This window comes from Acanthopagrus latus, chromosome 8 (genome assembly GCF_904848185.1).
Source record: "Acanthopagrus latus isolate v.2019 chromosome 8, fAcaLat1.1, whole genome shotgun sequence".
Classification (NCBI taxonomy): domain Eukaryota; kingdom Metazoa; phylum Chordata; class Actinopteri; order Spariformes; family Sparidae; genus Acanthopagrus; species Acanthopagrus latus.
Genome location: NC_051046.1, coordinates 20313038 through 20327432, shown reverse-complemented (window position 1 = coordinate 20327432; position 14395 = coordinate 20313038). Strand labels below are relative to the sequence as shown.

General features: G+C 43.1%; 1 protein-coding gene across 1 annotated transcript; it reads right to left on the bottom strand.

The window, feature by feature from the left end:
• Positions 1–274: 274 nt before the first annotated feature.
• Positions 275–13637, bottom strand: cav1 (caveolin 1). Its single transcript, XM_037108255.1, has 3 exons — positions 12769–13637; positions 11636–11803; positions 275–2530 (listed from the first exon to the last, which is right to left on the bottom strand). Exons 1-3 carry the CDS (start codon positions 12802–12804, stop codon positions 2189–2191), a joined length of 546 nt encoding a protein of 181 aa, XP_036964150.1. The 5' UTR covers positions 12805–13637; the 3' UTR covers positions 275–2188.
• Positions 13638–14395: the final 758 nt, after the last annotated feature.

Below are 14395 nucleotides of genomic sequence, written 5' to 3'. Positions count from 1 at the left end.
TCTGCAGCCATGTTTGTGGCGACAAAACTGGGTATTTTTAATGAGACCTCGGGCATTAGCAGCAAACCAAGCCATGATGTTTTCCTAACCCTAACCAGGTGCCTCAACCTAACCAGACCATAAGCACAGCATTGTGACAAGTAGGTTATATAGTAAGTTGCAACACAACATTTGAACTGATCTGTTTTTGCAGAAACACACGGTGCCAGCATTTATTCTGGTGATTGGGTTGCATCCTGGTAAAGACAGATGAATGAAACCAAACAAATGCACACTGGATTATATTAAACTTTAATGTGCACAGCGTGATATTATACAATAAAAGCAAGGAAGGAAAAAAAAAATCTTATAAAAATATCACCTTTAGAGCTTAAAACACTCAATTCAAAGAACAGGTGCTATGATATTACCATCCCTGTGAGAAGACAGCAGGTAGACCGAAGGTGACGGAGTTTAAGCGAGCTCAATGTCTCAACAAAACATAACCCCTCCCACCCCACCCCATTTCAGAAAACCCCACCCAACCAGCTCCCCCTTCACCCATCTCTGGGCTGGGAGGCGTCAGTTTTGATGCTTTTGCAGCATCGTGTCCACAGTCGAGAAGCCGGGGCAGCAGAACAAACAAATTAGGAGGGATTTAAAAAAAAGGAGACAAAAATAAAGGAGGGTGCAAAGTTTGATCAGATGACAAAAAAAAATCAATCTAAAATCACTCATTCCACCTCACATTGTCCAATTCCAATGCATTAACCTGTGTAAGTACCACAGTGTGTAAGGAAAGAATCTCCACACAAGTTCTGCACACACTGCACATCCTACGTGCAGTGTGTGCAACTGTGAGTCTTCTACAGCCCTATGTGGATATGTAAGGGAGATCTTCATGTGCTGTTCACTAACAATACTTACCCAGAGATTAGTGCACTGGATTGAGGCCACATCCTGTAAAGTCTCATTTTCTGCATAAACACCCATACAGTACATACAGGAAGTTAACCCCTCGAAGTTCTTCATATCATAGTGTAGAAACAAAAAAAAAAAAAAGAAGCATTCACTGTGGAGCTACGGTGATGAGTAATTAAAAAGGCATTGAGCTTCACTGACAATGTTTTAAAAGCTAAATTGGTCAGAAAAACCCACGTGGGAGTTAAAAAAAAAAAAAAAAGGAAAAAGTTCTTGCAAAATTCAAAATGCTAACATTCTCTGTCACACACTCGTGTCATTGTGAGGGTAATGGTGGTGAAGGTGGAGGCGAAGTGAGTAAGCTGATGCACAGAGCGACTGAGCTGAGATCATTCATAACATCGTGGCGCTGTGTGGCGTGTGGTGGCGGACGGCGAGTTGCTGGCAAGGGCGACGCAGGTGCATGCAGGAACGAGGGCAGGTTCAGTGTGTGAGACTGCTGGAAAGCCGGGGCGAAGGGGTGGGGGGTGGGCGGCTTGTGTCGGCGGGGCGGGAGGTCATGCGGGGGCAGAGAGAGTCGTGCAGCCGCACTTGTTGGGCCCGTGCGGTTGTTTTGTTTTGTTTTTTTGCTGAGTCAGATAGAATTTGGCAGCGCTCACTCTTTCTCTCTGCGTCGACCCTTCCTGACCCCCCCGACGTCCCACTGTCCTGCCCTGTATGACGGCTCCAAAAAAAAAAAAAAAAAAAAAACACAAATAAGCATGAGAGAAGACAGTGATACACCCTGACATCCCCCTCTTCACGTGAATCAATCAAAGAGATAAGCTCTCCACAGAAGAATGGAAGGAATTTACATCATGTGGTAAAAACTAACAGGAAACAGATATGGAGCTCGATTGCTTGCTTGACAAAATTAACAGCGAGGAATTAAAAAAACCAAAACAAAACAAAACAAAAAAAAACAAGAGAACACAAACAAAACGACAGAAACCCCTGGAGAATGACCCTTTGATTTCCTGTGCCCACCCATTTGGTTACACCAACACTGGAGAGAGAGAGAGAAAAAAAAAAACAGCTGGTGGAAAAAAGGCAGAGTCAGGTGCCATGTGACCACGCCCCTTCACTTCCAAACAACCTCCGCCCAGCTCTGGAAAAGTCTCACTTCTCGTTTTCCAGAGGTCAATTTTTTCTTCTTTCCTAATCTGACTTTTCCCTCCATCTGTGTGCCCCCCCCCCTCCCCCATCTTCCCTCCCCTCTTTCCGTTAATCCTCCTCCCCCTTGTGGGTGCTACACCTCCTTGGTCGTGCTGATCCGGATGCTGCTGAAGCACTTGCCCATGGCCTCGAACAGCGGGTCGCAGAAGGTGTGCACGCAGATGGAGTAGACGCGACTGACGCAGTGGATCTCGATCAGGTAGCTCTTGACGCACGGCACCACCGCCCAGATGTGTATGAAGGACAGAATGGCGAAGAAGATTCCCCAGATCAGCGCCAGGGGGATGCCGACTAGCGCCGTCAGCAGCCGGTAGCACCAGTACTTGGTGACGGTGAAGGTGGTGAAGCTGGCTTTCCACACGCCGTCGAAGCTGTAGGTCCCTGCGGGCTCAGCAATCACGTCCTCAAAGTCTACCTGAAGAGGGAAGAGAGGGATGAGTCAGAAAATGTGGGCAACAAATTTCACTAGAATTAACACAATACTTATTTGTGAATAGCTGAGAATTGTCTGTCTGCACATTTTTAGCAGGACAACAGCTTGATTCAGAGAAATGAACTGAACTGTAGTGGCTGGTAGCTTAACAGGAAATATGAAAACTTAAAGCAGCTATAAGACTCTTTCCTTTATGTTGACTCTGGCGGCCCCTGTGGACAAAAGCGGTATCAGCACCACAGTCTCGTTACATAGAGATCTTTTGGAAGTGGAAAAAAATGGGCAACCCATTCTGTTCCCATAGTCTTTTCTTAAAAACAGCTGTTTGAGAGGCGCATGGGGTCTCTTTTTGTGTCTGCGTGAGATACACAACTTTAAAATAATGATGATGAAACAAGGTAAACTCTGTTTTGGTAGCCTTACTATTCATACACCTAGCCTAAAGCTAACAGATTTGGTTGCTTGGTAATAGTAATTTTGTTGAGCTAAAGCTAAACTTATGTTATTTTAGTAAAGTTATGGCTTAATATTCATAAGACAATGGCAAGATGAAGGTCCATAGCAATGCCATCGTCAAATTGTGTTTTCTAAGCCAGCTGCTCTGCTGCTCTGTGACAATACAGAGGTATCCACTGCTGTAGCACCAGACTACAGAGCAGCTTATTTCCTCGATTCATCCTCTGCACTCCACCTCAAAAAAATATTTTAAATGAATGACTTACGTTACATACTGTTATTTTGAGGGGAATCCAGCCCAATTGCAGGCATTAAGAAGAACTACAATGGCTAAATAGAAATGTAGCCCATCCTCTCACTTATGATCTTCTCATACAGAGGCATGTTTCAAATTTCCGTGTCGTATTAATAAAGCCAGTATTTATGACTTACAAACCCTAAATACGGGGTGCTTTATTAGAAATAGATATCCTTGCTTAAACTTAATAAGTTCAGATTCAGCTCAGCCAGAGACATCCAGAAACTGACAATTTCAAGCAAATATTTATGTGATTAGATGCAGCAGCAACTTCCATTTGAGGAGGTCTCCAAGAAGAAGAGACAACTCTATGGGAGACTGAATTCAGAAAGTGTTATATTGATGAGGTCAGGTTATAATGGCAGTGCTGTACACCTGCATGAATGTGACTGTATGTGTCTATCAGCTGGTAGCACAGAAGCCGAGAAACAAGCCACTGATGGTCAAGCATCAGTTAATCCAAGATCTCTGTGCTACATTTTCTGTTAATTTGATCAAAATGTAATTTTAGAATGTTTTGAGCGGATAAATCTCATCCACTCCCAAATGTTCTGCTATCAAAAAGATTAATGGCACTTAAGTTAACTAAGTAAAATCTTATCTAAAGTGAAAACTAAACACCAGAAGCCATCGCTCACTTAAAGTGACTTGTGCTGTCCTGTAAGCAGAGACACATGGGCATTAGACTCATCATTATGACTTGTCAAATACCTTCATCCACCGCCAACAGTATTTCACAAGAACCCTGATATGGTGCTAATGAAACCACCACGCAAAGTTTACGGTCCTTCAAATCTGAACTCGTTATTTCCACATAAATCAGCTGCTTCCCTCCCTGCTGTCACGTCAGTTTGCTAAGATGGAGGGTGGAAATCCTGACAAGATTTACATCTCCCCTCGCAGTGACTGGTACACAGTCTAACCACCAGCTCACCGCCCCGCCCAAAGGACTGATTGCTACACACACACACACACACACACACACACACACACGCACACACACACACACACACACACACACACACACACACACACACTATCTCTGGCATCTGCTTTGCTTTCTGCAAACCAATTTGGAAGATTTTTTGGCTCCAGAGAATCTTGACAACATCAGCAACTCAGAGATAGATAGATAGATAGATAGATAGATGGATAGAATTAAACTCTTGGAAATGGATAAAACAGCTGTCCTTCAAGGCTAAATTTGGACCTAATGGTCAAACTAACCACTCAAATATTTAGCAGTTCTTAGTTTAAAGGATGTAGCCAATAAAACGCTGCTTCATCTGCTTCATGGTTTAAAGACACCGTGTCACCATTTGATATCTAAATAATTATCAGGCTAAATCTAGTTCCTGGAAGCTGTTACGTCTGCTGTTGTAAATACTCTGTGTGTGGTATGTCTTTATTAGGACATTCTGTGATGCAGAAAGTGACGTGTTTCATATTTCTGGTTTCGGCGGGATAAACAGAAGGGAAAACAGCTCAGTTAGTGTGACCAGTGGTGGTCATCTCGACCGGAGAGGGATCAGAAAGAGTGCTACTGTGCCTACAGAATCTTCATCTACAGAGAGAGTAAAGAGGAAGACATCTCTGTACCGCCCACAGTGTTTGATTCACAAGTGATCGGTGGTGCGCCTCCTCGAGAACAGTGTGCTTCTTTTTACTGTAAACACGTCTCTCAGGCCTCTAAAGGAGACAATCCCTGCAAGTTGGCAACACCTGACCAGAAGAACCGAGGGAGAAGGGGCAGCTCGCACACTGTAAACACAATGCTGACTCTCCCTCTCTCTCTCTCTCATCCTCTCCACAGGCTTCTGAGCGCAGAGTCAATATTTATTTTACAGTTACTTGGAGACTGTGTCTCGTCCAGCAGAGCAGGTCTAATGGTTGCAATATCAATAAGTCATGGAGATATTATCCAGTGTCGCACTGACGATGAAATGGAAAAGTGTTTGGGACACCATCCGTTGTTGAAGACGGGATGTCCACTGACACAAGCTGACTGCTGACTGCATATCATGCATTAACCATTTTAGATCTGCATGCATATAATTTATCGAATCAGTACAAAAAAAAGTTTAAACCCTTGTGTTAAAACATGGTTTGTGCAAGCCAGTCCTGCATCACCTCATAAAACCACAAAACAATCTTTTTACACTTTTGTGTTGATTAAACCTGCAAATTATAAATGAGCTTGGAATGCATCAGTGCGCCAATTTGTATTTCTTCTGACAGAGCTGGGCTAGCTGGGGTATCTCTTTATAACTAACTCTATATAACCTTATTGAAATCTAACAGAAATATGAAAGCAAATAAGCACATTTCCCAAAAATGGGGTTGGGGTTAGGGTTACCCCTTTACCTATATGAAATGCATTTACAAGAGTAATAAGAATATTGCAAATTGTTTATTACATTTGTCACATTATTTCAAGTATTTAAGTGTGATAAGTGTCTGTATCTCAACAAAAAAGGAGGGGTTAGGTGCACTAGAATGAAGAACATAAAGTAACTTAAACATTTGTTGACTTTACTCACACATATATGATATACTGTAAATCAATTGCATTGATAACTCATTATCAGCAACTCACAGTAAATATGTAATATACTGGCATTATTAAAACTCAAAATCTTCCAACCATAGTAAGTGCAGGCTTGAGTTCACCGTGTTTTTATATGATGTAAGAACACGTCATGTTTTTCCATCCTGGATGTGTTATTTTGGAGCAAAGCTCGACAAATATTCCAGCAGAGCTCCTCAAACAGCAGCCTGAGAGTCCGATTCTTTTTACTCTGTGCGGGCAGAACAAAGCCTCTCACACGGCACCAACTGGCAGAGCTCACTCCAGCCTTATATTATAAATCTGACTGCGGCCACAAAACCAGCGCGGCGTCCGTTTAATTTTTCCACAGCTACAAATTTTAAAGTTGACCCACTCTGCTTCAGTTTCCAGAACTTTGATTGAAGCTAAATGAGGGCCTTCAGCAGAGAGGCACAAACACGACCACAGCAGGACGGTGGAGAGTTTCGACTTTATATAGTGAAGCTGTTTGGTGCTCTTTCCTTTCCACAGTCTGAGTTTTCTAAATACCGTTATTTATGCAGCATCATGTGGAATAATTATTATCATTATCATGAAGTTTGGCACTTTACCATCTAGTCTGTGTAGAATCATTATCATTTCAGATTTTGGCACAGAAGGGACGAACATCATGTCGAAATTTCCGTTCATGCCAATGGTGTATGAAGATTTGAAGGAAACAGGTATGCACTGTTTGGAAAAAAAGATGACAAATGAGGAGAAGATATGGTAACCAGTGAGGATTTCTGATCAAAGCATGGATTAAAGAAGAACTCCAGAGTAGACCATATTCACATGGGTTCAGGGCGGAAAGCTTAAATATTTTTTCTCATATTTTGCTGCTGTTTTCTTGGTTGCAAGTTATGTAAACAGGGAATCTGACAAATGATTACAATTTAGCCACTTCCCAATTGATCAGCTATTGCAAACATGATGGGTGGTGATAATCTGGAGGGCCATATTTCAAGGTAAAACAACATTTGATAACCCTTGAGCTAACGTTAGCATTCAACCACTTTCTAGCCAACATTACTGTTTCATTACCTCCAGTGTGATTCACTTCAAGGCTTGTGTCCAGGATTTCCATCTCTCCTATTGTATGGTGTAACACTATCAAACAGTGCTGTGAGCAAGGAAGTCGTTGAATGCTACCATTAGTTGTTAAACAGAAGCTAAAAGGTTGGAAAAATGTTGTTTTGTCTTTAAATGTGGCCCATTGTCCCTCCAGATTTTCACTTTCCATTGTCTTTTCTTCCCATCCTGCTCTGTGAATATGTTATTGCTTCAAGCTGAATCCTAATTGGAATAAGAAACTCAGTGACAGCCAAATAGAAGCATCTACAGTTTAACAAACATTTAAAACATAAGAACTTGCTGCAGTTGGGTCGCAGCCTGGAAAGCTGCGGTCCAATCAGTGGTTTGATATGAAACAACGGAGTCTCGGGGTCAGCATGTGACCAGTTGGCAAGGTGACTGTATTATAGAGTAAATAAGGCGAAGGGCTATTTCCAGAGCTCTATCTCCAGGCTGTCAACTATGCTTGAATAGACAAAGTGGGTCTCCGGTGGAAAAGGTCAGAGCATACCACATTAATGGACTCTTTTGTTGGTTTGAGGGCTTTGGTAGTCAGGGGAATTGTTTGGTTTGGTTCAGGGGAGAGATTAGGATGATTGACAGCAGAGACACACTGTGAATGACCAATATGCAGGGACTGTAAGCACATGTTACTCTGTTGCTTTTTGCAGATTCAAATGTTTTTCACTGATATCGCAGAGCCACTTCAGTTGCATCCTCTATAGTTTTCACTTTACACAACTACTTGCAAACTTATCAGTTTTAATGAATCAGTGAACAAAGATTTGTCAGAAGCTTTTTTATGTGATGTAAACCCTCGTTTGCATGTGTATTTGTGACTGGGCCATTGTTTTGGTACGTTTGCATGACATTTGCATAAAAACAAATCACACTGCGCTCAGTCATAAATGGTTTCATAGACCATCTGACTTCATATGCAGAAATGTTAGGGGCAACAATGTTAGCGATCACACATTAAAGTGTGTTTGCAGGAGAGCACTACCTCATGTAAAAGAGGTAGTATAAAGCTTTCTGAGGCTCCAGACGATTACCAAAACATTACCTCTTGATATCACACAGAGGAAGTTACATTGTGGGTCATGAAGGCACCGGGCACCGAGCAGTCTGGTTCTGCTGTGTAGCTTTTGTTGATTTGTTTATAAATTGTTCATAATTTGTCAAACAGTGTTAAAGAAGTGGAGCCTACATTACCCACAATGCAACTTATCCACTGAGTGACATAACTTGAGGCAGTTTATCAGATTACATGCAGCTTATTTTCACATATGAGGTACAACTCTTCAAGACCTGTAAAACCATTTGAATGTGTGTCTTCCTTCTTCCACTCAGTAGAAAACAACACAATTACTGTTACAACCGGCGTCAGGAGTTAACTATTGTTGTGAACTGGCTATACAAATAAAGACTGATTGACTGATAAAAGCACAGAAGCCAGTGGTATGATTTTCCTTTTTTTTTTTTTTTTTTTTTACAAAATGACAGAATGTATCTGATCGGATCAACATCCCAGACTGATGTAGTCAAGCATGATCAAGAATCAACCAATCCTAGGCTTTGCAGTCCCAGAGGGAGTGTTTCATTCCTTCAATTTGACCTTCGGTCTGCTGTCCGAGTTCAAACTTCTCACAACTCCCTCTCACAAATTGTCTCCAGTGGGGGCATTTTTACTCCACTCACCCCTCCTCGTTGCTATATAAAGACTCGGTAACTCTCCAGAGGCGAAATCTCTCTTTGCAGGGAAAACTCCACATGCACTTTAGTAAAGGAACTCGTTTGATGTGGGCAGGTGATTGGGGCCAGCTGCAGCCGCTACAGGAGAACAACATGTATTCCTTTGATTGCAAGAATGCACCGCATGTGTGTGTGTGTGTGTGTGTGTGTGTGTGTGTGTGTGTGTGTGTGCGCATACACTACATACAGAATGTCTGCATGTACAGTACACGCATTTACGTGTGAGCGCTGCATGCGGGGGTGTGTGCGGTCACGGTGGATTGCAGAACGAGGCTTGCTGGAAGGGATTCCCTGCTTGTGCTTTTCATTGGGGCACACCAAACACGCTTCCAGTTGGCAGGTCTGTCTCACTGACCTCAGAGCACCTCGGAGCTGCTCCGTACAGCAACACTGTAAAAACTACAGGCTCATCAGTGTTTATTCTGACTGCCAGTGGGTTCCCTCGCGAGAGGATATAAAACAAAAGTATTTCTCCGCATGTGCCGGAGGTTTTCTCGAAAATGCTCATTAAGTCTGCACAAAGGCATCTCGTCTGCTTTTCCAAAAACAGTTAATCGCAGTGGTGGAGGAAATATTCAGAGCCTGGACTTGGTAAGTAAAATGAAAAATGTAAGAAAGTAAAAGTCTGACATTCCAAATGTGTACGTTTTAAGATAAAAGATGCGCTCAGAGTATGAAAATTTAAAAGTATCGCAATGTGAAGCGAGTGGGTTGAATTGGGTGATCATTTAGGATGCATTATCATCATCACATTTACATTTTTTTTGCATTAAAATGACTAAACGCAGTGTTCAGTGGTTTAACTTTGGCTATAAGAATACATTGTTAACTATTTGAAAGTCTATAACCTGTAACCTGGAGTAGATGTATAAAGTAGCATCACTTTAGATCACTTGAATTGAGCAAAAGTAACTCAGAATTGCTCTTGAGTGCAGCGTTTGGCTTAATGTACTTAAGTCTCAGACTCTCAGCAGTTCCTAGCATCCGTCATAATTTTTACAGCGTGCACACATGTGATTTCAGATCATTTGCACCAGCGTCTGCTGAGCTGATTGGAGAGGGGCGGGACAATCATAAAGCTGCGTTCTATTCTGAGACTGGAAGGAGACTCTGACTCACTGTCACGACTGAAGGGAGCTGGGAGGGAGAGAAAGCAGAGCGGCGGAGGAATTCGAGACAGAGGCAGAAAACAGGAAAAGTGGAGATTGAAATCCATTTTCTTATAGAACAACAAACACATTTCAAAAGTTGGATGAGAAAGTCTCATGCTTCTACTCAAAAGACAATTTGGGGAAACTGTTAATGCTGCAGAACTGGAGGAAGTATATACTGTGTCATCGTAAAGGCCACGTGGAGCACGGTTCCAGTTTATAGAGGGAGCCATCTTTCATCCACTGAACAGCAAATGTTAATTGATCACACGTGAAACGTATCACACAGATGAAGCAGCCTGTCACATGGTGAGAATTAACATCCTGGTACATGTGGTTTCAGACGTTTTGCAAATGAAGTAGTCACAAATTATAAGAGCACGTGAGCTGCAGATACTTCATGTGCCCTTTGAAAAAAAAAACAACATTTCACATGATGGAAACTGACATTTCACAACTAAAATATGAACCCTCACTTGTGCTTTTCCACTCCTTCTAACAATTTCTTACTTTAAACGTCACCAGTATCTAATAGTTTTATTTCATATATGTACAAATCACTGTCTTTAAGGTATTTATGTACTCTGATTCTCCATTGTCTTTGGCAACAGGCCACTAAAGCTTCACTAAATTTACTCACATCTTTCAAATCAAGCAGAATCAATGAATTAAGACAATCAATTATCTTTATTAATTAATTAAGAATTATCAGTAGTCCCCCGCGACCCTGCAGAGGATTAAGCGGCGTACATATAATGTGTACAGATGATGGATGGATGGATTATCAGTAGTCATTTGGAACCTGACAGCCGCCAATAAAAAGCAACACATGGGTAGTTGCTCCACTGACGCAACTACAGGCATGTAGGGATGGAGGGAGGAGAAGACTAGAATGGGAGGAAAGAAGGGGAGGGGAGATGGGGAGTGGTGAGGGATATCCCCTCCGTCTAACCAGCCACTTGGGTGTTTCCCTGTTTTAACAAGGCAGAGTTCAGGCATTTCAAAGAGCTGACCCCTCCTGTCCCACGCAGAGAGCCGCTTGACCCCACTCTTGTGAAAAAAACGGCCCCAGCTGGAGAGGAGGGAGGCCGGGCTCAGACAGCTGCCGCTCCCCGCTACCATGCAGACGCGTCAGGTGGCTCCCAGCGCGCCACTCCTCTGCTGCTGCAGCCTCTCTCCCTCTGCCGACTCCTTGAAACAAAATAAACGCTCCCTATGTGAGCGGTCAGGCTGCTCTCTCATGGAAAGAATGCTGCTTTCCCCACAGCAAGGCGCGCGCAATAAGGACTGTGGGAAATGTGTGTTCCAACAACAGGAAATTCGCAAAGTTTCCTTTGTTGGAGCGAGGATGTTCAGGTTTTCAAGTCCGCCACTTGTGCGGACGCGCAGACATTTACACGTGTGGATAGCTTGCCAGTGTCTCGCCTCAGTGAACTTCAATACCTCTGCAAAGCTTCTTCCCTAATAGGGGAAAGTCTCTGAGGGGGAACACTGCTGGAAACAGCGGTACAATAGCAGTGCGCAAAAGGACTTGCCGTGCGCGTCTGATGCGCACATCCGCACATAACCGCACTTTGACAGCTCTTACAGTTCGGCACAGGTTCCACGGCTTATTTAAGTTTACACTGATTGTCAGAAGTAAAATACAAACTCTGCAACAGGTATCCTGGTGAAGTTGTGGTTTCATTGTCCACATAAAGCACACAACAGCTGCAAGTTTAACCTCAAATATAAAGCCCGAAAGTTCAAGCGCTCCAGGTTTGACTCACCTTGACAACGTCGTCATTAATGCGCTTTGGGTCCCGGTTGACCAGGTCGATCTCCTTGGTGTGGACATCCTCCATTGTCTTCTCGTTCAGACTGTCGTTGTCCATGTCTTTGTTGTTAGGTTTGTATATGTTCCCTTGTTTTCTGATGAACGGCGAATGCAGAAACTCCTGTCAGGATCCGGAGGAGGCAGAGAAAGAAGAGCGTCAAGAGGAGGAGGGATAGTGCGCAGCGCGCTGAGAAGGAGAGAGACTGGAGCGGCGAGTTACCAGCCTGCCCCACAAACAGGGATGGGTTTAAATGAATAGAAAGTGAAGCACCACACCCCTCGATCCAGCCGCAAGGGGTCCTCACCACCCGGACAGAAACCCAACACCCTGACTTGACATGCAGTTGATTCAACATGTACCTGCGAGCATGGCAACATTTTTTAGGAAATGCGTAAAAACGCATATTCCAACTGATTAAACAGTCTCTCTTTGGCTTTTCCTGAACACACTTAGGATATTTTTAAGCAAACAGGGATTATAAAATGTATTAGTAGTCTTACTTGTGCACACATTGACCTAGTATATGTGTAACACGTTGGTTTCCGCGCCCATTGCCTTTAAAACAGCGTGCGTAAAAACCCATCCAGCACCCACAGTGACCTTCGCGAACCTTTCAAGCACATTCTAATTTACACTCACAATCATATGACTTCCAAAGATAGCGTTAAGTTATGTTCGCGATTTATGACTGACGCCGTCTGTTATAAAAAAAGGTTGAGGGTTTTCTTTCCTATGCGCATTTACGCACAAAAATATAAACGTTTGATGCGTAAAAACAATAGTCGTTGGTTCTGTTTATAAAGGTTTTAGCCGGTAAAATCTCACACCCGCATGCTAATGTATACTCAATGGTCCTTCACATTCCCTGAGCGTGTGTGGGAGAAGCGTTCATGACTAGGTGCCAAAGAGAATGATAACGCTTGAAACACAAATTTGCATCATGGATGAAAATCATGAGCGAGAATAATCAGCTCCTCGATGAAGAACACTCGGTGTCAGCTAAAAAAAAAAAAAAAAAAAAAAAAAAAGAAAGAAAGAAAAAGTTCAAGTCCAAATAGCAGCAGTACATGAGAGCCATACTGTACCTCTTCTGCCTCGCCGTCTTTCGGTCCTCCTGTCATGCTGTCCTCAAGTTTGAACAGATAAAGCGCGATGAAACAGAAAAGAAGACAATATAGGAAGCCGAGTGGGAGGCGTGGAGGCGAACTGAGAGGACTGGGGCTCTTCTCAGGGACCTGTACGGTGATCTAATTCCTGCCCTGTTCGCGAACGTGACTAGAATTTAATGCCAGAGCTGTGAGGGAAACCTCCGGTGTTTCCTCCTCGGGTCCCGCAGAGCGCGTCTTCGTTGCCCCGGGAGTCACCTGTGCGCAGAGACGGGGGAGTCACCGTGTAACCTGCCGGCAGGAGGAGAGACTGACGCGATCCTAGCCTGCAAGAGGTGTTTTGACTGGCTTGGAATAACTTTATTTGGGGATCAAGGCAGAGACCCGGAGAGTATAATAACCTTTTTGTTCAGTGAAATGTGGGCGTTAATTGGGAATGGCAAGGTGTGGATATATGCCATACCTTAGCCTCAGGGAGACCAACTCCAGTGGTTACAGAAGAGAGCAGGAAGAGAAGGGTAATAGAAAAGACCAAGAGACTCGAAATGAAAATGAAATAAACACAACAATTTGAGGATTATTCACGCATCAAAATTAGCTCAGCTGTTTCAGCACAGAGCCAACACTTTCTTCATTTACCCTCTGATTAATATATGTTCAGCTTTGATGAGCCCAGAGAACTGACTGTCTAGCTCTTGTTCTCAGCTTTACAAGAGGTTGGAAGCCATGCTGGTCACTCTGGTTTGTTTACATTCTTGCAGCAACTCACCTTGGAGAGACACCAGCTGACACACTCAGCTGCTTCCAGCCAATGGATATGTTAGGAGCAATTTATGTGTGTGTGTGTGTGTGTGTGTGTGTGTGTGTGTGTGTGTGTGTGTGTGTGTGTATGTGTGTGTGTGATAGGAGAGGCACTGAAATAAACCTATTGGCACCAAAAAACTGGTTTCTTTTACATCTTTTCGGTTTTGATTGTGCTTTGTATTGCTGTTTCAGAGTCATTTGCACACAGACGTGTTCTTCGTTGAGCCGTTTATTTGTGAACAAGTCTGGCCATATTTAAAGGAGAGAGTGGAACTGGAGAGCATAGATATGCCTCTGTTCTGACAACTGCAGTGGCAGTGACTTGTCAATCACAGGGTAGCCACACCCTCAACTGTACCCTAAGTTATTGTCCATTTTACTCTAAATGGAACCATGATTTAAACATGTGAACATCATGCTGTATTGAAGAAGACTTGAAACTAGCGATCGAGACCATAAACCCATTAGTGAACTGTTTACTGAGGTTGTATATCAAATGAGAAGTAGGGCAGATTTCTCATACAGATTTCGCAACCAGTGGCGTTTTCCCCATGGAGCTGGATGTTGTTCTCTCACTAATGATGCCATGTTTCCTTCTTGCAGTCGGAACTCGAAACTCACAAATTTCTCATTTTCCAATAAGCCATCGAGTCCACAGCTGTAAATTGAATTAATTATGGATGTTCTCCTAAAAGATGTGTGAAAAAAAAAATCCTAATAACAATAATCCAACAACCTACAACAACCAAGATGGATTGTGGATGAAAAGTAAATGTCATGAAGATCAGCTTCAGCTGTAGCT

Coding starts and splice junctions, on each gene's coding strand:
- cav1 (XM_037108255.1), bottom strand. CDS start 12,804: ATGACAGGAGGACCGAAAGACGGCGAGGCAGAAGAG. Junction 11,804..12,768: donor AAGACGGCGAGGCAGAAGAG/GTACAGTATGGC, acceptor GGATCCTGACAG/GAGTTTCTGCATTCGCCGTT. Junction 2,531..11,635: donor TTAATGACGACGTTGTCAAG/GTGAGTCAAACC, acceptor TTCCCTCTTCAG/GTAGACTTTGAGGACGTGAT.